The sequence below is a fragment of the Argentina anserina genome, chromosome 7 (assembly GCF_933775445.1).
Source record: "Argentina anserina chromosome 7, drPotAnse1.1, whole genome shotgun sequence".
NCBI classification, from domain to species: domain Eukaryota; kingdom Viridiplantae; phylum Streptophyta; class Magnoliopsida; order Rosales; family Rosaceae; genus Argentina; species Argentina anserina.
In genome coordinates this window covers 9749009-9772656 of record NC_065878.1, presented here as the reverse complement: position 1 = coordinate 9772656, position 23648 = coordinate 9749009, and the positions used below count along the sequence as shown (strand labels likewise).

The following is a 23648-nucleotide window of genomic DNA, read 5'->3' as shown; positions in this document are numbered from 1 at the left end:
CTACAGAGTACAAACACACTGCATCGCTAAGAAAGCCCTAGGAATTGAAGAGCTGACCTGGCCGCCGACGACGGCGACAGAAGGGAGAGCTTCCCACAAGGAAGAGAAAGTGTTGTCGCCGCCGCCGTAGTCGCCGAGCACAGTACAGGCCCTCTGAATCCGGTTGACCAGACCGATCAAGCTCTCCATTGTCGTCATCTTGCTCAGAGAAAACCCTAGCTGCTGTTTCACTTCGCCGTTAAGAAATAGAAATCAACGAATAGGAGAGAGAGAAGAAGAAGAAGAAGAAGAAGAAGAAGAAGAAGAAGAAGAAGAAGAAGAAGAAGAAGAAGAAGAAGAAGAAGAAGAAGAAGAAGAAGAAGAAGAAGAAGAAGAAGAAGAAGAAGAAGAAGAAGAAGAAGAAGAAGAAGAAGAAGAAGAAGAAGAAGAAGAAGAAGAAGAAGAAGAAGAAGAAGAAGAAGAAGAAGAAGGATGCAGTTGGACTTGGAATGAAGAAAAGAAATAATCAAAGGAATAACACGAGTGAAGAAGAAGAAGAAGAAGGATGCAGTTGGACTTGGAATGAAGAAAAGAAATAATCAAAGGAATAACACGAGTCAATTATCACGAGAGAGTCAATTATCACGAGAGAGCGGACTCGGGTCGGGTTTCATACGGGCGACCCGGTTTGGATAAGGGTGGGGTCCGCTAGGAGGGGGTCGGTCCGGTACGGTGACGCGTTTCAAATTTTTGAAAATTTGAATGGTCTGAAAAATAATGAATAAAACATTAGTCTTGTGTACGTTAGTGGGTCCCAGGCGTGGACGGTCAGTTCGACAGTGTTGGAATCTTTGTGAAGTTTTGGCGGCTATGCGGTGGTAAGTGGAACGCCAGCTGGCAGTGAGTTTCTAATTATGGAAATTAACTGATCCTAAAAGGAATTTAACGGGACCATGTCATTTTGACTTCCAACATTTTTTATTTGGGGCCGAATGCAACCCACCGGAGGAAAATCTTCTAATATTTTACAGTGCTACACCATTATTTACCGAAGTGAATGAATTAATTAGAAATCGGATATCAGGGTATCTCCGCAGCTATATCATTTTGAAGAAAACGCATTTGTGTGCCGAAAATAATTATTGTTAAGTGCATCAGCCATTTGCCCCCCACGTCTTCACTTAACTGAGGCCAAGTGAAATGTTATATTGGAAGAAAAATGAAACATTTTGAGTTTCATAACTTTGAACTAGTCCCTGATGTTGTAGCAAATACTGCTTTTAATGAAATGGCTTTGCATAAAGCTATTGTTGGCATGGGGAGGTACTTCTCAAATCGGATTACTCCTTAATTCCTTATGGTGATATCTCCTCAGTCCTCACAACAATGTTATCAATCTGATGAATTCGCCCAAGATAGATATGCTGCATGAGGAATCGATTTCATAAATAATGGACAGAATGTGATTCGTGTTGTTGAAAAGGAGTGGATTGTGATATTATTCTCATAGCTGAAACTACATTTCCTTAGGGATACTCAGATCATCGAACTACAAGAATGTCTAATCAAATATACGGCGACTTGAAACTCGTCATTAATGTCATTAATGGAAAACTATTTCTAGCTTCCATGGAGATTACATAAGATATATTATCAAAGATATGACTACTGCAAGCTCTTTCTCCTCAATTTGCTTTAACCATGTTTATAGAGAGAAAAAATTTGTAGTAGATATTTTTGCTCATGAAGGTAACCAATTGACTGCGTTTAGAGCTTTGTTGTTTAATATGTAACATTTGGTTGTCCGAAAGATTTTTCTTTGTAATAGTTTGATTTTCGTATAAAAACACAAAAATTATTGTGAGATCATTACCCATATTAATCATGAAATTAATATCTATATAAATTAGATGGATAAATACGATGAGATGGGTTGCTTCGCTATAACAAGACAGTACAAGTGCATTTGCCATTTTATGAATGCAGAAAGTCCCTCATCAGAAATCGTGTACTGAGGCAATGTCAGCTTATACTGCTCCCAACTAGTGTAGGACTCAATTCAACACAATCTGTACAAGGATAGGACTTTCCAACCATGCATGTTCTTTCAAATATGCTTGGATTGCTTCTTTATGGCAAAAATTGGTACTAGTTGTAAAGGATCTACTGGATCATAAGTGATGGATCAAACTTGCCCACCTGAAGTATACAGAAAATCATAAAATAAATAAAATCAAATATCAATGTCCATAAAGACCACTATGTACAGGATATATGTATACATAATTAAGACCAGACATTACCTCTCAAGATGGTTCAGGATCACTAGTGTCTCATTTGTAAAAGCACGTACTTAATTTAGTGTAATTACAGGATCATAAACTATATACAAAAGGGTCATTGCGAAACCAAATCTTAATCATATCAACAGAGAAAACCAAGCAGAATAGTCATATCTCTGTATCATTATTTGTAGCATAGACAATAGCTTAGGGTGTGTGAAGTAAAATACAAAAGAAATTGGCAGGGGTGGATCTCATGTGTTAGGTGAGGGCAATGGCGGATCTAGGATAAAAATATCATCTGAGCTAATTTTAGGGACATATTGATTTTATAGGGTAGACTACAATTTTGGCCGAAGGGCAAAATTTTTTTTTCCAGGTTTATAATATGGAGTGTATGAAATTCATATAATTAAAAGTAAATTAAACCTAAATATTCCTACAATTCCCTATACTCTTAAGTTCTTAACTAATCCAGATAGGTAAATACTCAATCTCTCATTCGGTCTTTCTCTAACATACCACCAAATTTCAGATTCTAAATTTCCAATAATTCCAAATCGATAGTTTAACTAACAAACTCATATACCAACACTAATTTCCTACAATCTTAACAAACTCAAATAGACAAATAAAATACTCAATTTCTGATTATAATCTATTCAGTAAGACAATAGCAAGACTAACACATTAACACTCAATTTCATATAATCATATTTCAAATTTCCAATAAGATCTGTTTAATCAACAAAGTGAACAAACCCATATACCCAACAAATTTCATAATATAATCATTTCATAATCAGTATCTAATGATTCTAATTAGTATATGATTCAATTTTAAAAGAACTTAGAAGAGAACTAGAGAAGAGCTAAACATGTGTGTTATACAGTAGAACGGTAGAAGTGTAGATGAGAACAGAAAGACCTCGTACAATCGATTGGTTTAATTTTTTTTAAATAGAGAGTTATGTTTTTTTTTCTTGGCTGAAATCTCACATGGGCTCCAGCCCAGTCAAGTTTGGGTTGGATCCGCCCCTGGGTGGGGGACTCAAGCATCCCCAGCCAATAGGGAAAAAAAAACACCCGGTACTATTTTTTTTTTATAGATGTGTGTAGACTTAGCATCCCCAAATTACCCTCAATTTTCCATTGTATTATACCATATACTGAATAATTAAAATATAATAGACCCTAAGTGAAATCACCCAATTCCCTCTTCAACTCTTATTCTTCTTCCTTAAGGACCCTGAGTCCCCGACCCCAAATCTTAAATCCCTAAAATCCCCAAACACAAATTTAACCAGTAATCTGACTTATTTCCACCTACATGGTCCTCTAGTCCTCCACCAGACCACCACTGTAGGAGCATGGCGCCGACCTTCATCAACAATTTGATATGGTGACTGATTGACTGGTGATGGTGAGTGATGATTTTACAAGGGTGTTGTTCCTGCATCATTCTAAGTCTTCTCCCAGAAGTTTCAGAGCCTCATTAAGATCGTCTCTCACTCCCTCTCGTCTAGTCACTCTTCGTAACTTCGTAAGCTCACTAAATCCAACTTTTAGTTTGTAAAAATATTGAATTTTTCTGATTTTTTAATTTTATGGTGATTCAAGATAGGAAATCTAGTAATTCATTACTTGTTTTAGTTCATTTTCCTAACATAAGTTACCTCCAGTTCCAGAGACCAGAATATATAAAATCATCAATTCATCATCCAACATTCTAACAAACTGAACAACAGAGCAGGTAAGAAAAGAGCAGGTAAGAAATTTTAGTGATGTTTTCTTCTTAAAGTAATGTTTACTGATTTGAAATTAGTGTCTTTAGTGATGAAGATGTGCTTGTTTTATAACTGTAGTTATTTCATCTATTGTGAAAACTGAAAACTAGTATTGGCAGTAATGAGCATGATGTTGTGATATTGAATTGTTTCGAATTGTGCTATGTGCATTTATCAATTTGGTAGTTGTAATGTTAGTAGTTGTCTAATATATGCATCGATATTCAATGATTATAGGTTATTAGTCTAAGATCTAAAAAATTTCAGACCCTCTGCCAAAATCGAAGCGATTAAAAGATATTACTTCATGGTTTTCAAGAGATGTTGAGTCCGGAAGTTCTAATTTGAATTCTACTCCTTCCATTACTTCTCCAAATTTTAAAAATGATGAACCACAACCTTCAAGTCATTTTCCATTGCCCAACTCTCAACTTTTAGAGCCACCAAATAGGATTAATGCTCTTCAACGTGATCATGGATTACGTTGTCCGATTTGGGAATGGCCAGTGGATGAGCAAGATAGAGTTCGAAAAGCCTACATTTCATGAAGAAGTTTTATCCTGAAGATTTTGATGATGGTGAAATGTTTACTCTTCAATCAGAGTGTGCATATTATGAGAAAGATATGCGACGTGATCCAAAGTTCCAGAAATTAGAATCCATTGCTGATTTGTGCCACACTTTGGTTCTAACAAGGAAGTCTGAATTTTTTCCTATGCTTTATAGATTGATTTGTTTAGTTTTGACTATTCATGTTTCTACGGCAACAACTGAAAGGGCATTTTCAGCTATGAACATCATCAAGAATAAACTTAGAAATAAGATGGGAGATGAGTTTCTTGGTGATTGTATGGTCGTTCATATTGAGAAAGAGTATGTTGAGTCTATAGGTAATGATGAGATGATAAGAGAGTTTAAGGAAGTATCGACTCGTAGAGTTAAATTTAGATAATTTAACTTTTTTGTCGTATCCATTTTTATTTCAATTAATAAAATTATTTGACATTATCGATATTTTCACTATTTTCTTCTTATTTGGTTTAAAATTTCAAACATCCCAAATTTAGTAATCCTAGATCCGCCACTGGAAATTGGTAGGATGTTTCACAAGAGATTCATTAATAATTAAGGCATATCCCAGTTACGCAGTATATGCTCTAGAGTGAAAACAAGCATAACCCTGAATCTTACCCATATATATTCTCATATGCATATATGTACCTATATAGTATATACAAACAAGGGAACAAGTATTGAGCAACATCTGCTTTAATATACAAGTTTAATTAGTTTATAATTCTAGTGGATTTATATTTAGTTTCTCAATTTGAACTCCTTATTATATAGTTATTGATCAACTTCATTTACTGGTTTTACCAAAGCCTGCATGCAGGCCAGGATGTTAAGAACGCACATTAGAGATCACTACATACCTCGTGATAGTTCCTAATAAAAGAAAGCACTGCAACACAGCATAGTGTGAAGGTGGCTCAGGGACCATGGCTCTGTTCAAATGCTCTCCTTGTTTTGGTGTTTACATCAAATTGACATATTCATGTTTTGACTGCCAAATTCCAAAATTTTAGCTCTACCCAAATTGCAAGCCTACAACCCTACAAGGCTACAAACATTATTATATATGAAGTTATGAACAATCGAACACCAGAATATAATACTTGAAGGCCAAAAGACAATAATCAACTATCAAATTTGCCCCAAATTCTAAATCAAAATCAAAACACACACAGGTAGAGTGAGACTAGGAAATTGTACACTAACTCCCGCACATGTGTGGTACTCTCTACACGTGCCTTGGCGCGTGCATACTAATCTCGCTGCACAAGAGAGTGACTGAGGGAAAGAAAGAGGGAGCGAGGGTGCGTTTATTGCCACCCACGTCTTTTTTGTTCAACCCACAATCATATTTAAACCTAAAAATTTCACTTTTACCCTTAGAAAAAAAATTATAAATATTGTAAAATTACACAATTAAATAAGATCAAACTGAAATGAATATCTCTTTCATTTTTCTTTTAACTCGTCTTATTATCCTATGTTATTTTCTCTATTCAAAATTTTTCGCAATGTCTTCTTCTCTATATAACTTTCATTCTTTTTACTTAATATTTTCTCTACTCTACAACTCTATATATAACTATATATATATATATATATATATATATATATATATATATATCTGTGTGTGCGTGGTGACAATATTTAAACAGATAAATTATAAAATAATATAATTTCCCATCATAAATTAAAAAAAGGTTATCACTTATTTTCCAGTTATAAAAATGTCATCTCAATTGACTAGAAATTAGAAAATAGTCAACTAGTTTAGAACAAAATTAGAAAATAGTCACTTTAAAAATATTTTCTAGACAATTTTACCCTTTTTCTTCATCATCTTCTTTTTCTAATTCCGTCTATAACTTTGATGTCCGGCTATGTATTTGAGTCTTGAGAGTGGTTAGTACCGTTGGAAATATCTCTTTCCCCTTTTTCATTTGATACCCTACACACTCTGAACTAACCACCGTACAATGCGCAACAACCCTCGCAAGGAGCTGCTGCCGTCGATGGCGGTGCTCTAAGCAATTACGGCAAAATCAGAGCTTAAGGTTTCCTAATTTAATTATTCTCTTCATTCTGAACATACTCATATCAATCTCCTTTGAATTTTAACATCATTTCGCATATTTAGTCATTTTCTCTCATCATGTCACACATGTTGTCACACTACCTGTCACACTACCTATCATACTGACTATCACACTACCCGTCATACCCGTTGTCACACTATTTTATATGACTATGTTATGACAAGAAGAAGAAAAAGAAGAAGAAGAAGAAGAAAAATGACTACAAATAATGAACCTTTGTTTATTATGTGATCTTAAACTTCTTAAATCAACTCATACGATCCAAATATCAACATTAATGTGATGTCACACCCCTAACCACACTACCTATCACACTACCTGTCACACTAATTTTGTTCTATGATGTATAGTGCAACAAGTCGTGTGACGGCTAATGTGATAGGTAGATCGGTGACACAGTACCCAATCAGAAACACAAGATGTACGTTGTCAGGATTGTAGAGTCGTCAAAACTTAGTTCATAATTGAATTGACAACAAGAAATTCATATCACAATTTTCTGTGGACACCCAAAAGCTATTGTGTGCACCCATTGCTGACCATCTTCACCGACTTTGGTGTTTTTGGCGACGGCTACCTCCAGCAACTACTTCCACTCGCTCCATCTCCGCCACGAAAGCTCAACCCAAGTTGGCTCCTACTCCGGCCAAAATTAACAAAGGTGGCTACATAAGTATTAGAGGATGAGCGAGGATGTGGATTGGGTTTGGAGCTTCGACGACGCGCGGTCTCTGTCGGAGAGTATCGTAATGATATGGAGGAATGGAGCGACGGCGCGAGATCTCTTGACTTCTAGATGCGAGATCCACCAAACCAGGTCAGCCTTTACTTGATTGGATCAGTGACTTCGTTTGCTCGTGAATGTGTTGGGGGTAGTACAACCAGAGCCTTTCGTCGATTTTGGAAGCGGCGCGCTTCGCCAATCAGTTCTCCTCTGGTGCGGGCTTCGTATCAACGCCGACTGAAGCAAGCAAAGGCGTAGTCTTACAGTCTTGCTGGTTGAATTGAGAAATCAAAAGCTCTGGTCTACGGGTTATTTCAGTGGTAGCTTTGTAAATATTATCAATTTTAATGGCAACGCTATAAGAGAATTAGCAAACTGACTTTATTCTAATTTTGAAATCTTCGTACTCGACTTTTTCCTAATTAAACCCCCCTTAAACCCCAAGTTTAGTCTTTAGCCCCTAGATTAAACATCATCATCATCTTACCATATCCCGATCGATAGAGTGGAACGACTAGAAAAAGAAGTGAAGTTAGAAAGTCGTATGATAGGTGGTAACTATCTTGTACGGTTCGGGGGGGGGGGGTAATCCCACGGCTTTTATGAGTGTTCAGCACAATATGGTAAGGTATGACACCAGCATAAATGAGGCACACAAGAGCCACCGACACCTGTTCTTCGACAATGGATTGGTTCTCTTACAGTTCAATTCCAGGTGAAAAAGAAAGGGCATTACTCCTTCCAATATTCAGAGCCTCTAGTTCCGACTTAAGAGTTAGACTAGGTGTGGCCTCCATGGTTATTGTATTGTAGGTTCTAATCCTGAGATGGATTCTTGTGTGTGGAGGGATAGCTTCGCTTCTGGGTTCCTGGGATGGCTCCATCTCGGTTGTGGATCTAATCAGTTTTAGGTATCAAAAAAGACTTTTTATAAGAAGCCATATTTTAATTATATATATATATAGATATATACATAGAGTTATATAGTTATATATATATAGTTATAGATGTATAGTTATATATATAGACTATATAGTTATATGTGGTGACAATATTGAAGATTAAGAATAAAAGACCGTAATTAGAATACAATATGCATGAAAATAGTACCAAACGGTCATATGACGAGTTCTTGAAGGTGTTGCATGAGTTTAATACTTTATTTTATTTATTGTTAAATATGTTTTATTTTATTATTATTTTTTACTTTTAAAGATAAAAGTGAAATATTTAAAATTTTGAGTTGAAATTTGATTATCCGGTGAATAAACAAGTGTGGTCGAGGGAGTGAGGGACTGAGAGTGGCCTCCTCTCGTCCCCGTGGTCTTTAGACTCTGAAAACTAAACTGAGAGATTATTGGAACTGAACTGAAACCATGTCAAGCCATCGCTGCAGCCACATCTCTCCCTCTTACCCGGTACTCCTCCTCAATCTCTAACTTTGCAAATCCACCATAATTTAATTGATTCTATTCAACCCCATAGATACTATATCCTAAATCCCTATAATGTTACTGAACAAACCCACTTCCAAAACCCTCAGAAAGCTACTCTCCCCTCATCAAAAGTCAATATTTTCTTGTTTGTACCAACCCCAAAACCCTGCTTACATTTACACCCAGAAATCCGGCTATGTGTTCGACCTGGGAAAACGGATCCTCCTCAGAGAACAATCAGCAAGCCCCGGTGCCGAACTCTAGATGGTTCAGCCATTCGTTCTCTGTTTTTGCTGGCGTGCCAGTACCTTCGAGTTAGGTACAACTGTTGCTTTGTTTGACAATGATCGCGCTCCACGTACTGTCTTCCTCTCAGACGATTGCTCCGCAGTTGCTGATAAACCGCTGAAGTTCGAATGACCTATACACAACCGGAGTTTCTAGGTACCTTTCACTCCACCTCAAGTAGATGGTCGATCTTACTTTTGACCGTTTGGGGAAAAGCAGAGCTTATACTGTGCCGTTAATAGCAGGACTCTCTCGCGAATGAAATTTGCTGACTAGTGCAGGCTTTGGGTTTGCTAGAAGCTAGGCTAGCGACTCGATGGACTTGACTCGAATTGCCGAAGTTAATCGGACTTGTTGCTACATGTAGCGCGAGGCGTGCATCTGGGTAGCTCCGCTCCGATGGGAGACTTGGTTGCTGAATCTAATCGGACTTTTGCTCCGTGGGGAGACTTTGACTATGCGGTTGCGCGATAGTTTGTTTGACGTTGCGTGTGTTATTCTGCGCATTCAACCCTCCTTATCTAGAGAAAACAAATTGTTCTTTATTGCGAATCAAGACCTAAGAACCTCCTAGTTGATTTAGATTCACCTTCCTTAATCAACTCAGATTCTATACGGCGATAGTCCCCTAAATCTATTCCAATACGGCAGATAATCTTGTTTTGTGATATACTTTCCCCAAATATCCAGTCCACGGGCCTAAGTAGTCTATATAATACCGGAGTATTATTTTAGGCTCAAACACTATGTTAATGTCTATATGAAATGGAAGAAAGACTCGTACTTTGACAACATTGAGCACATTGACAAGTCCGTAGTGCTTAAACCCATCATTAATCTCAAGAACTGCATTGCTGAGGATCCCAAAGATTGTATCCCAATCTATCAAGTGTCCAAAAAGGGTTTTGCATTAGATGTACCCATGAAAGTTGCCACCTTTTTGAGGAGTTTCCATCAGTTTTTGCGGAGTTCTCTGGGGAATACAATTATCCCTGGTTCAAATTGACCCCGACCCCAGAAGCAGCCGAGATTGATAGGGAAGAGAAGAGGGTATGAGGATTGTAGGGAGGATTTGAGGGATAGGCTGAAAAAGTTGATCTTGATGAGTAAAGAAAAGGTTTTGCCTTTGAAAATTATTGAGGGGATGGAGTGGTATTTGGGTTTGCCTGAGGATTTTCTGCACTACCCGGAAAAGAATCTCGATGGATCTTTTCGGTTCGTGACAATGGAAGATGGGTTAGAAGGATTAGCTGTTGACAGTGGTGAAGAGTTCTTGTCTGTGGTGCAAAGGAATGCAATGAAAAAAGGGGTGTATTTTGGAGGGTCAATGGAGGCAATTGGGTTCCCGCTTTTCCCTTCCAAGGGTTTGAGGTTGAGGAACAAGATTGAAGATTGGTTAAAAGAGTTTCAGAGTCTCCCCTATGTTTCACCGTATGAGGATTTTTCACATTTACAGCCGGATACTGATGCATCTGAGAAACGAGTTGTGGGGCTTCTTCATGAGTTGCTTAGTCTATTTGTTGAGCATTCAGCAGAGAGGAAGAAGATCAAGTGTGTCAAGAAGTATTTGGGACTCCAGCAGAAACTGCACAGAGCATTCGAGAGACATCCTGAGATTTTTTATCTGTCTTGTAGGAAGAAGACTTGTACGGCAATTCTTAAAGAGGGTTACTGTGATGAGTCTGCTGTTGAGAAGCATCCACTTTTGGAAGTGAGGAAGAAGTATATTAGGTTGATGAGCACTGCTGACTCCATCTTGAAGAATAGGAGAGTGAATGGCCAGTTAGCTGGTTGTGGGAATAAGGAGCTGGATCTGGAACCTATGATTAAAGATAGAGGAAATAGAGAGAGTACGAAGGTGGACTTGAGTTTGGAGTCTGAGAATGTAGACCAAAGAGATGTAGGGAACTCTAATCTGGACTTTGGTTCGGATTCTGGTAATGTAGACCAAAGAGACGGGGAGTGTTCTCAGTAACCGATTTTCTTATAATGTGCTTGTTTATAAGAATTTGATTATGCAAGATCTATACCATAAGTGGAGCTCCAGTACAACCACTCTTGTATGTTTTGGCTATGAATGTGTTTTCTTCTACAGATGAATGAAAAAGAGGTAAAGAGTCAGAAGTTTGTTTAATTTTTGGTTCCTCATTCAATTGATTTTTGAGTTATGATTGACACTTGAGATGGAAGTTTAATTGATTATGAACTTAGAATATAATTGCCCTTGACTAGGTATGTTGTAGGTGTAGAACAAGAATCTGAAAACAAATGAGAATGCAAGACACGTGTACAAATAAAATGTAATTTATTGATAATCAAGCGCGATGTTAGAATCTTTGTGAACTCCTCTAATTCTATCTCCGTATGTAACTTGACTCAAGGGTGACATGCACTTGATCTTGAGAATTTGAGTTTGGATTTGGATTTGATGAAGAACGAGTGATTTAGTAGCTTGATGATTCTTCGTGGACTTGAGTTTGGATTCAGATTTGATGAAGAACGAGCGATTTAGTAGCTTGATGATTCTTCGTGGACTTGAGAGACTTTGGAATTTCTCGATAGTGATCTTGCTCAAGTGATTTTCTCTCTTATTCTCAAGTCCCCTCCTATTCATATTGGAAGGGATATTTATAGTGTCAAGACTTCTTTTTTTATAGAATATTTTAATGACACTAAAATAATAATAATAATAATACTTTAATTATAATCGTTAAAAAAATCTTAATTTAATCAAATGTCCGATTACCATTTCAAATCGCCAATGACATTCAATTTCCGATTTAAGTTGGAATCACGTATCTTCGATTACGATCATCCATTTATGTGCTGACACGAGTTTTATTCGGATCTGCACTAACTTTGTTGGCATTTGGGCTACGTGTGCAATTTTGTTGGATTCTTGGTCGATTTAATCATTTAATGAAGATGATTTACTTCATTAAATTTCATGTGTTTATAAATGCTTCCCTTTAAGTCGTGTTGCAGACATGTCGTCGTCACAAGCGCAGTTTGAAGTATGCACTTTGATTTTGAGAATTTGTGGAGCTAGCTTTTGAGGTTCTGCAGATTTTGTAGTAATCTTTCCTTATGACTTCTGAATGTTTTCGAAAATATTCATCTCATGGACCTTGTTACAATATTTATGATGTCTGAACCCACTGATATCTTCAATATGCATCAGATTAACACGGTCTTTGATCAAACTTGATGGGGTAGCAAGAGCTTTAACTTCATCGCTCTCCCAAGATGTCATGCTAAAATCTAGATGAGTAAATAGAAACCACAACCCCTTGAGGTCTATCATAGAAAATGGTCCAGGCGAAAGCATAGAACATATTGAAGAACTCAGTTACATGTATATACCATTCATATCAAAGGAACTAACAATTGGACGACCTTCAAATAAGTCAGGATGATTGCAAACTTTACGAAGTTGCATTATTATACTTATCATTCCAAAGAAGTTGGTACTTGCCAGAGTTGCTTGTGTTTCCGAGCTAGCAATAAAGTCTTCATACAAGTTCTGTTGCCTCTTGGATAGTCTACAATATATCACATGCTCATGCTTCATAGGCAGCTGTTTCTCCATTGTCTTCGATGATTTACCTTAAGACTAGTTCAATCATCACCTTCAACATAGCCTCAGCCTTTTCTTTCAGTCTGCCAAAGGCATAATGCCTAGCCATGATAGCTTTAACAATATATGTCAGCTTTTTCTTTCAGTCCACCAAAGGCATAATGCCTAGCCATGATAGCTTGAATATTGAGCACGCAATACCCACCTAAACAAGAATGAAGTGAATCACGACAATGTGAACTTTTTACAAACCCTTTTATTGTTACATGTAATCATCTTCAATGCTAGCTTTTTACACAGCAATGCTAACTTTTTATAAACCCTTTTTACAAACCCTTTTACTATTACATGTAACCATAATGTCTAGCCATGATAGCTTGCCGACAATGTCATTTGCTTTGGTTCTGTAATTGATTGATTCCGACATATAACACATTACACATGGTGGCGTGCTCACTTTCCAACCCGATTTCCAATTTCTATTCTGCAATCAATTTCTTCTTTTGTTGTAGTTATAGCTTCAACATCTTCACTCTGGGAAAGCCTGCTCCGCAAATACTTTAATAAAGTAGGAGTTGGTCCCGACACCAATGTGCTTCGAACAGTTCGTATATGGTTTCCAGTAAGCAAAAGTCTTCGTAGGGTAGTCATCTTGCCTGATTCAAAGGGCAATTCAGACAATGAATTATTTGAAAGATTCAATAATGAAAGATGAAAATTACATGCGTCCACTGAATACTCCTTCAACTGGTTTGATTGCAGATCTAGAGTTCCAAGGGAAGAAAGTGCCATGATCTCTGAAGGTAACGTAGAGAGTGCATTATTCCCCATGTGGACTTCCACAAGTGAAGAACAACTAACAATTGAAACAAGGATTGCTGAAATTTTGTTCTGGTGAAGGTCAAGCCGATCAGACGAGAAAGGTTTCCAATATTGTCTGGTATTCCACTGAGCATATTTTTTGATGCATTAATTTCTGTAAGCATTGTCCACGATCCAATCAACTTCTCATATAGATTTGTGAGCTTATTTCCCTCCATGTCCAATTTCATTAATTTTGAGTAGTTTGCTAGATCTTCTGGCAAGCTGATGACAACATTGTTTGACACCTTGAAATCTAATAGATCTTAGCATCTTCCAAGCGAGCTTAGGAGTTCCTTCAACTGGTTATTTGAACAATCAATTTTGACAAGAGCAGTTGCCGATCCAATCTCCTCCGGCAGCTTCCCAAGCAAGTTAAACGACACGTTTAGCGACTTTAGCATTGCAAGCTCTCTGATTGCGGCCGGGAGCTTAGAGAGCTTATTATGGCTGACATTGAGCACAATCAGCATAGGCAAATTCCTCAGCTCATCTTTGAGTACCTCCATTTCATTATGAGCTAGAATCAGCTTCTGTAGCTCCACAGTCTCCCACCACTTCTCGTCTTCGTCGACGACGTTGACGCTTTTGTAGACCTCATCGGGGACGAGCTTCAGAGAGTGATTAGAGAGGTTGAGAGAACCGGATGCTCTCGCGGCTTTGATGACTCGATCCATTTAGATCTGCATTTGAGTTTGCCCTTGTTTTCTTGCTTTAGTGATTTCATCTCATGAGAAATAAGAACCGTGAACCAATTTGGGGGAGAAGTGGCTTCTATGGTGTAGGCACAAATGCTTTTCGTCTTTCTTTCTATTTGCATATTTATTTATTTTTAATTTTATTTAGGAGTATCATGGTCTGATTTTGACCCCCTTTTTTAAATATTTTTTTGTAGGATTTTGACGACAATTTGTGAGTCGCGGTTGATCTAGCCATTTGACTGTTTTCGAAACACGTTGATTTCTGGCGGATTTGAAGAACGTAAACGACCTAATCACTTGACTGCTCTCAATTCATAGACTTGACAACACTCAATGAAAGCGTTTTAGGCTTTACGCATCACATTCACCACGGTGGCTTTTAAGAGTTTGAATAACGTAAAAGACCTAATCGCTTGACTGCTCTTAATTTATAGACTTGACAACACTCAATAAAAGCGTTTTAAGCTTTACGCATCACATTCATCTTGGCGGCTTTCAAGAGTTTGAAGAACCTAAACTACTTAATCGTTTGACTGCTCTCATTTCATAGACTTGACAACACTCAATAAAAGCGTTTTAGGCTTTACGCATCACATTCAGCATGGCGGCTTTCAAGAGTTTGAAAAACGTAAACGACCTAATTGCTTGACTGCTCTCATTTCATAGACTTGACAGCACTCAATAAAAGCGTTTTAGGCTTTACGCATCACATTCAGTATGACAGCTTTCAGGAGTTTCAAGGACGGGACAATCACTATCCTCGACGATGTTGAAGATGAGCAACATGATGACACCACCTTAACCGTATATCCCTCTCTTACTGGGCCATTCACTTTTAAAGCTTCATTATATGGCAGCTCAACTCCCGTCTTGCAGTGGACTTACGCAGTGCAATAAGAATTTACTCTATGATTGGCAGACAAACCCTTATTTTTATTTTGATGTGACTGAACTTAAAGTTGTTATTCTCAAGCTGCTTACGTATCCTTCTAAAGTAGGAATCAAGTCATCACATAGTTCAAGGGTTTTTCTTTGTTGTTGTTTTTTTTTTTGGGTGCCTTATGCAATTTAAGCTCATGCAAGTGTGGAGCATACTTTGACGTTTTAGAGCATGGTACTTCTTCAAGAATTTGCCGTTAATGGGACCGATCCTCAAACCGTCTTCCACCATAATTTTGTAAGCTCCATTGGTGTATACTTCTCTGATGACGTAAGGATCATCCCACTTTGACTTGAATTTGGGGTCAGTCTTGTGCGTCATAATGATGGGTCTTCAAACAACAAGAACTAAATCATCAACTTGAAATGACCGTGGTCGAACACTTTTGTTGAAGGCGTGTGACATCCGAGCTTGGTACATTCCAAGTGTTGTTGTGCATCAAGCCCCTTCTCATCCAAAGCTTATAACTCTTGAAGAAGGAACTTGACATTTTCTTCATTTGTGAGACCTACTTGCAAAGCGATTCTCAATGACGGAATTTCTTTCTCTAATGGTAACACGGCTTTGATACCATAGATGAGAGAATAAGGTGTAGCATTTGTGGCTGTCCGATACGTCATTTTATAAGCCCAGAGAGATTCACCCAATTTCTCATGCCAATCCCTCTGCTTTTTACTGATAGTTTTCTTCAGAATGTTACAAAGTGTTTTATTGAATGCTTCTGCCAAATCATTTTTCGGGGCATTGTACATCGAAGAGAAGTGAAGTTTGAAGTGGAAGTTCTTGCTCAACTTTTTTGTTGCTGTATTCGAGAAATACTTGGCATTGTCTGTGATGATGCACCGTGGTATACCATAGCGTTGTATAATGCTTCCCGTAATGAAATCCACAACATTTTCTTTCTTTATTTCTTTGAGCGGTATCGCCTCTGCCCACTTTGAGAATGAATCAGTGGCCGACAGAATGTACATATAATCAGCCGATGATTTCATAGTGCTGGGTCCAATTGCATCCATTCCCCAGACATCGAATGGGTGCGAAGCAATTGTCAGATGCAACAGCTCAGGTGGTGTAAAAGGATGCCTCCAATCTTCAATATCAATGGTGTAAACTGACACTATATGAGAACTGGCATATTGGAGTAAAAGCTTTGTGATCATGACCCACCTTTGGAAAATTGGGATGTCCAAAATTTTGTCTCGAGACAATGCCAAAGTCGCCGCCAAGTTTGCCAATGCGTCTGCCATTTGATTTTTTTTCTGTGGCACATGTATGAGTGTAACATTATCAAAGCCCTTCAAGAGTTGTGTGGCGAGTTGGAAATAAGGTATCAAATCCTCATTCTTGACCTCGTAATTAGTGAGCAGTTGATCAATCACCAACTTCGAGCCTCCATACACTTCGAGACTTTGGATTTCAATTTCTAACGATGTTTGCAATCCCATGATCAACGCTTAGTACTCTACGACACTGTTGGAGCACAGTTCCCCAAGAGTGAAAGAATAAGGCAATATTTGTTTTTGTGGAGAGACAAAGATAACACCCGCCCTGCTCCATCTGCCCTAGATGAGCCATCGAAAAACATCTTCCAAGTAGGGAGGACCTCTGCAAGGAAGACTTCCTTGTTTGGGAAGTCATCTGAGATTCCCCAATCCGTTGGAATAGGGTGGTCTGCCAGGAAGTCAGCCAACGCATGTCCTTTCACTGCTTTAGCGGGCACATATATGATGTCGTATTGGTTCAACAGTAACGCCCACTTAGCCATGCGCCCGGTTAGAACGAGTTTAGATAATAAGAACTTAACTGGATCGGCTCCAGCCACCAAGTGTATTGTGTAAGCTTGCATGTAATGCCTCAACTTTTGAATTGCGAAGACGAGTGCAAGACACATTTTCTCTATTGGCGAATAATTTAGCTCAAGTCCGGTGAGGGTCCGACTTAAGTAGTACAAGGTTTTCTCCTTTTTGCCTTCATTTTATTGAGCCGCGATGTAAAGGATAAGAGGTTTTCCGGTGATAGGTGCACCCAACACCGGAGGATTCGCCAGTTATTTCTTTATGCTCTCAAAGGCATTGCGACAAGCTTCATCCCATACAAATGGAACATCTTTCTTCATGAGTCGACTGAATGGTTGGCAACGGCCCACCAGGTTTGATATGAATCGTTTGATGAAGGCAAGTCGTCCTTAGAGGCTTTTCAGCTCGCGCAAATTTCTTAGCTCTGGCATGACCTTATAGCAATAAATTCATTTGGGAGTTCAAAATACAGTGAGTTCCTCATCCTCTAAGGCCATCCTTATCTCGTTGTAACCTGATGATCCGTCCATGAATGACAAAACCTCATGCCCGGTTGTAGCATCCACCATGAGCTCTATGATTGGCAGAGGGAAATCATCTTTTGGACACGCCTCATTTAAGTCACGAAAATCTACACAAACACGGATTTGTCTGTTCTTCTTCTTGACAGGAACAATGTTTGCGATCTACTTGGGATATTGAACCTCTCTAATGAAGCCTGCGGCAATCAACTTATCAACTTTTGCTTCAATTTGAGGAATAAGTTTTGTTCGAAAGCGTCTTTGTGTTTGCTTGGTTGGTTGAGCCTCCGGTTTGAAAGCAAGTCGATGAACTGCTACCTTTGGATCTAGGCCGGGCATTTCTTTGTACCTCTAAGCAAAGACATCTTTGTACTCGAGCAACAGATCGAGATATTCTTTCTCTTATGTTCCCAAGACGCACTCACAAAAATAAGTCTTGGGTCTCCTTCTGTTCCCAAGTTAATCTCTTTAAGTTCGTCCATATTGGCTTGCCCCCTGTCTTCAAGTTCTGGAGGAGCTTCGTCTACTTCAATTTCGAACGACCCGAATGTTACGGTAGTGCAATTGACTTCAGCAACATTGTCAACATCCAGCTCAATCGTCCCTTGCTTGGCGAGGTTCATTATCAAATCCTTGAGAACAAAGCACTTCTCTATAGGGTAACTAACGAGGCGATGATATTTGCAATACTTCGGATCGTTGACACGATGTATTTCTTCTGGACGCTTGTACTCTGGAAGATCTATTATCTTGTTTTCGAGCAGATCCTCTAACATGCCCGCCACATCAGAGTTTGGGAAAGGGTACGCCTTTCGCTCCATCTCCTTCAACGTGTGTTTACTCCTATCGTAGATTCGAGGTGGTTCCACCTTATTGAACTCCTTATCCCGCGTAGAGATATTAACCGGAGCAGTATTGATGACCATTGATTCTTTGGAAGGCTTCTTCACAATCTTGTCAAATCTATTTCTGAAGACTTTGTCTTTTCGTTGGTCAACCAGGGACTCATTCTTTCCCTTATGACTTGCCAAGCTTAGCTCCATGTCGTGGCTCGAGTAGCCAACTCTTCGAAAGAACGAGGCTTGATTCCTTGCAAGATGTATAGCAAATCAAAGTGCATGTCTTGGATGCACATTTCAACGGCTGACACCTATGATAGTCGGTCCTTGCAATCAAGGCTAAGTAAGTGCCATCTATTGATGTAGTCGACCGCGGGTTCATCCTTCCGTTGCTTCGTGCTAGTTAGCTCCATCATGCTCACCGTCCGCCTTGCACTAGAGAATCGATTGAGGAACTCGCGCTCCATCTGGTCTCAACTGTCAACATACTCCGACTCTAGGTCTGTATATCACTCAAAGGCATTTCCCTTCAACGAGCGAACAAACTACTTGACAAAGTGATCGCCTTCTGTCCCAGCGTTACTGCAAGTCTCCACAAAGTGGGCGATGTGTTGCTTCGGGTTCCCTTTACCTTCAAATTGTTGGAACTTTAGTGGCTCATACCCCGGTGGCATCCTTAAGCTGTTGATTCTCTTAGTGTAAGGTTTAGAATAAGTGAGGGAGTCACGAGAAAGACCTCCATATTGAGCCCGGATTGAGTTAGTGATGATGTCCTGCAATTGCTGGAGTGACAAGGAACCAAGCGAGTCGTCATTCTTCTTGGACATTTCTCCCTTTTCATTTACTTTGCTCTGCCAGGCGACCCTTTGGTGGAGTTCTCATCATCGTGATCTTCCAACTTGCTATAGAGCTCAGCGATTTGCACGTCCTTTTCTTCAACCGTTCGGGTGAGCTTTTCAACTATCTCCAACATATTGGAGAGTTGCTTCTCGATTGTGGATGTCCCCATCACCAAGACATGCGCATTTTCAGAAAATGACTCATGCGTCATAGAATGAAAGTTATCGCCATCTTCTTTGGGACTTCCATGGTATGATACCATGCTTGATTCGTCATCAGAGAAAACATCTTCCAGGATAGGGCCATCATCATGAACGGGTAGAGGAGATTGCTCCTTTGGCTCCTTCTTCTTTGACACTTGCTTCTTCCCACTTTGAGAGGCATGCTCTATTGCTCCCAAGCTCTCCAAGGTGATGACTGGTTGACGAGGCTTACTAGCAAGTGCCATAAATGTCGTGGATTGAGCTCTAGCCACGCTCTGGGTGACAAGGGCAATCGGTTCACTCCTTAATTTGAAGTATGTTTGTTTGGATTTCTTGACCGGCTCGGCCTCTCCGCTTAACCTCGCGGTTGTGAACTTGGATTTCGTCGATGGAACAGCTTGGTTGTTCTTGGAATCCATCGCACAAACGAATTTGAAGATTTCTACGGAGAAGAGATGAGAGGCCAAAAAGGTCCCACTGGGCGTGCCAATTTGTAGAATGAGAATCTGAAAACAAATAAGAATGCAAACACGTGTACAAATAAAATATAATTGATTGATAATCAAGCGCGAGGTTACAATCTTTGTGAACTCCTCTAATTCTATCTCCGTATGTAACTTGGCTCAAGGGTGACATGCACTTGATCTTGAGAATTTGAGTTTGGATTTGGATTTGATGAAGAACGAGCGATTTGGTAGCTTGATGATTCTTCGTGGACTTGAGAGACTTCGAGATTTCTCGAGAGTGATCTTGCTGAAGTGATTTTCTCTCTTCTTCTCAAGTCCCCTCCTCTTCATGTTGGAAGGTGTATTTATAGTGTCAAGACTTTTTTTTATATAATATTTTAATGACACTAAAATAATAATATTTCTTTAATTATAACTGTTAAAAATATTTATTAATTTAATCAAATGTTTGAGTACCATTTCGAATCGTCAATGACATTTAATTTTCGATTTAAGTCGGAATCACGTAGTTTCGATTATGATCATCCATTTATGTGCTGACACGAGTTTTATTCGGATCCGCACTAACTTTGTTGGCCTTTGGGTCACGTGTGTAATTTTATCGGGTTCTTAGTCGATTTAATCATTTAATGAAGATGATTTACTTCATTAAATTTCATGTGTCTACAGTAGGATCAGCGGGAGTGTTCTGAATGTTATACAAGCACTTTATTGGACATTGGTAATGGTGTTTGATGGATCTCCTTCATCTCTTAAATTGCACTATTTTGAATTATCATTCTCATAGTATTATCACTGGATACAACCAGGACTTAATGAATTAGGGTGTGTTAGAGAATGTCATCTCAGAGCCTTTTGTTGCGGAGACTAATCTAATTTAAAGGTCATGCCTTACAAGAAGAGCATCCCGACTTGCCTTCACGGAGATCTGGCTTTGCAAGCATAGATTCTTGCACAGGATTGGCTTGGTCCTTTAAGCACACAATGGTTCTGCTGTTCTGGTATGGGAAATATTGACATTCTTACTTTGTTCAGTGGTTTGTGCTGTATGTTGGTTTTTCATTCAAGTGATTACATCATTTAAATGCATTAGGGATTGAAAGCATTCAGGATTATGTAGATGATTTAGGTATGTTTCTGCAAGTGTAGCTTATATGGGATTTTGTGATTGAATTTTCTTTTTCTGCCTGTGGATTTTCTTTGCTGTGCTTTTGTTTATTTTTCTTGCTTTATGTTTTAAATGTGGTCCACATTTTTTTTTCTTTGGTGAAGAATGTGTCAATGTTATCTATCGTAACTCTCTCAAAATGACAATGAAATTGATAAACAATTGCAATGCATCTGCAACAAGTTGTGAGCCTGGTCAGCATGAGAGTATCAGATATAAAGGATTATATTATTACTATTTTTTATGACTATATCATTATTATTCTATATATTCTATTTGTTTGATTTTCTGCTTAAACTTATGCAAAGAATTTTCATATACTTTTCATAATATGTGTGCGGCGAAATCAGATACACATGTTTGGTCGGAAATTTAGGATCTATGGACATGGATCAGATATTCATTTGGCACTTTTGTTTTCTCTTTCTAGTTTCCTAGTTCATACCATTATTAGAATTTTAATATCCCCTGTATGATCGTTATTGTCTTGGCAGCAATCCTTTTGATTACTCAGTTTAACAATCACTTGGAAATGTACGAGGGTTATGCTTCAATGGGTTATGTTGATTACCTGAAGACAATGAGCAAGTATGTGCTAATCTCTATATTTAATTACTATCTGTCCTAAACCTTCCATTTAGATTTTGCTTATTTTGTGTTCTATTTGTCACGGGTAAAATAGAAGTGGTGAATGGGGAGCTGTTTTAAAAGCATACTAGTTGTGAAAGCTGCTATAAATTGAATCTAATTCATGTCTAAAAGTTAATTTTATTTTTGTAATTGGTTCTTTTAATAGCTCACATTGGCACTTAATCTCTTCATGGTGTTTTGTTTTCGTCATCATAACTTCTCTGACAGTTTTAAGACTAACGAAGTGTAACCAGAACCTATAAGCACAAAAAAAAAAATGGTGGAGCTTTTGAAATTTACACTTCCAAATTGACAAACTCTCACTGTTTCTTTGAAGAAGCTTCAATTTTTATTGTCATGTTGAGATTTGACAAGGCAAGTTGTTGTGTTATAGAAAATTTGCCTTGTCATGGTCCGGTTGTTTCTAGAGCTGCTTCTTCATTGCATTGATTCCTTGATACATAACATACATTCTTTTATTCATTTGATTTCTCTCCATAAATCTCATTTTGATTTAGATAATGTTTTGTATATATGCAGTTCCCTTTCCTATGTATTACCTTTGTTAATTCCACTTTTGTACATACACAGTTTCCTTTCCATTAACTTGAAGGATCTTTCTATTTGTGGACCAGTGTATTTCATTTTTGGATATATGCATATAAGATTTGCAGATAAAATTGTGGGTCACTTGGTTGATATAACTTTAATCAGAACAGATTTGCAAATGTTTCTGTGGCGGTTCTGCACTTTCATATAGATATATATGTTTGAAAATGTGAGTTTGATGGTTACAGTGCTGGAGCTTTTGATCTACATTTGGGAACATGGAAACTCCAAATAAATTCATCTTCTATAAATGGAGAGCTGCTTCAGATACCCTTTCTGACGTTGTAGCCGGAGCATATTTATTTACAAGGAAAATGTCAACTAGACCTGTTTGCTTTTGCTGCAAGAAACAAGAAGAGTCCTCATTTCATGCTGCCTTTTAGATGTTTATTCATTAAGGAAGTTTCCAACCTTACCTCCTAGAGTTTAAGTCATCCTTAAACATAGGTTTATTTGCTATCTTTGTTTGGTCTCAGTGAAATGTAATAAACAACCGTTGGCACGTTAGAGCACTCACACAAGTCCGACGATTTTTCTATCAACTGTCTCGTCCTGATGATTTTTGAGAAGCAAATATGTAGAGATGTTTTCTGTTCTGCCCAAGGACTTTACAAGTAACTGAGTTGTAGATGAGAAGCAGGCAACGAAGTTTGAGGGGGGTCAAACGGTCATCAGAAATTCGAATGGAGAACTTATGGGTGCTTGTGCAGTCCTAATGTTGGGATTTTCCCATTTTGGTCTCCCTTAACCGCAAACCTGCTAACTTGAATGCCGGTCTGCATTTCGCTCTAGGCGCAACGATAGTTCCAGTAATTGTAGAACCCGACTGCTCAGAAGCAGGAGAGCTTCTAATATCTTCTGAATCAGAATTGGCCGATAGTAGAGGACATGATAGCTTTACTATACTGGGACTGAACATTCTTTTCCAATCTCATGAACCAAACAAAGTGGCATATATCGTTGGAAAGTTTTTTCTTGTGTTGATTATAGGCCGGAATGTCATGGAGTCAATTTGCGGTGACTCAATGGGTGGTTATCTATTTTCAGCCTTCTGTATAATATTGGAAAATTAAGGATGTGACTATTCGACTTCTAAGTCACTGGAATAAATTTAGCTCGAGCCTCAAGCTATCATATTGCCCTCAAACATGTTTACCGACATGCATCAGCAACATCCATCTTAGAAAGACATTGTGAGATTTGCAACTATGATTGTTGGATGTGTGAATGAGCCTGTTGAAATTGGTGTTTCTGAAGCAATAGAAGGGGCTTGATTGCTGTCATCTCTTTAAATTTCCGGAACCTCTTGAGCTCTTTAAAGCAAATCTGAC

At 38.4% G+C, this 23648-nt stretch overlaps 1 protein-coding gene and 2 pseudogenes across 4 annotated transcripts in view; 1 reads left to right on the top strand and 2 right to left on the bottom strand.

Moving 5' to 3' along the window:
- The window catches only part of LOC126803270 (phragmoplastin DRP1E-like), a 40830-nt gene extending 40560 nt beyond the window's left edge, over positions 1 to 270 (bottom strand). For all 4 annotated transcript variants that reach the window (XM_050531059.1, XM_050531061.1, XM_050531058.1 and 1 more), the window contains exon 1: positions 58 to 270. In XM_050531059.1, the coding sequence (XP_050387016.1) occupies positions 58 to 198 (141 nt within the window). In that variant the 5' untranslated portion in view covers positions 199 to 270. The remainder of the gene's footprint in view (positions 1 to 57) is intronic.
- An 8527-nt stretch (positions 271 to 8797) lies between these two features.
- On the top strand, positions 8798 to 22680 carry LOC126802516 (protein WHAT'S THIS FACTOR 9, mitochondrial-like; annotated as a pseudogene).
- On the bottom strand, positions 13196 to 14280 carry LOC126803546 (plant intracellular Ras-group-related LRR protein 6-like; annotated as a pseudogene).
- Positions 22681 to 23648: the final 968 nt, after the last annotated feature.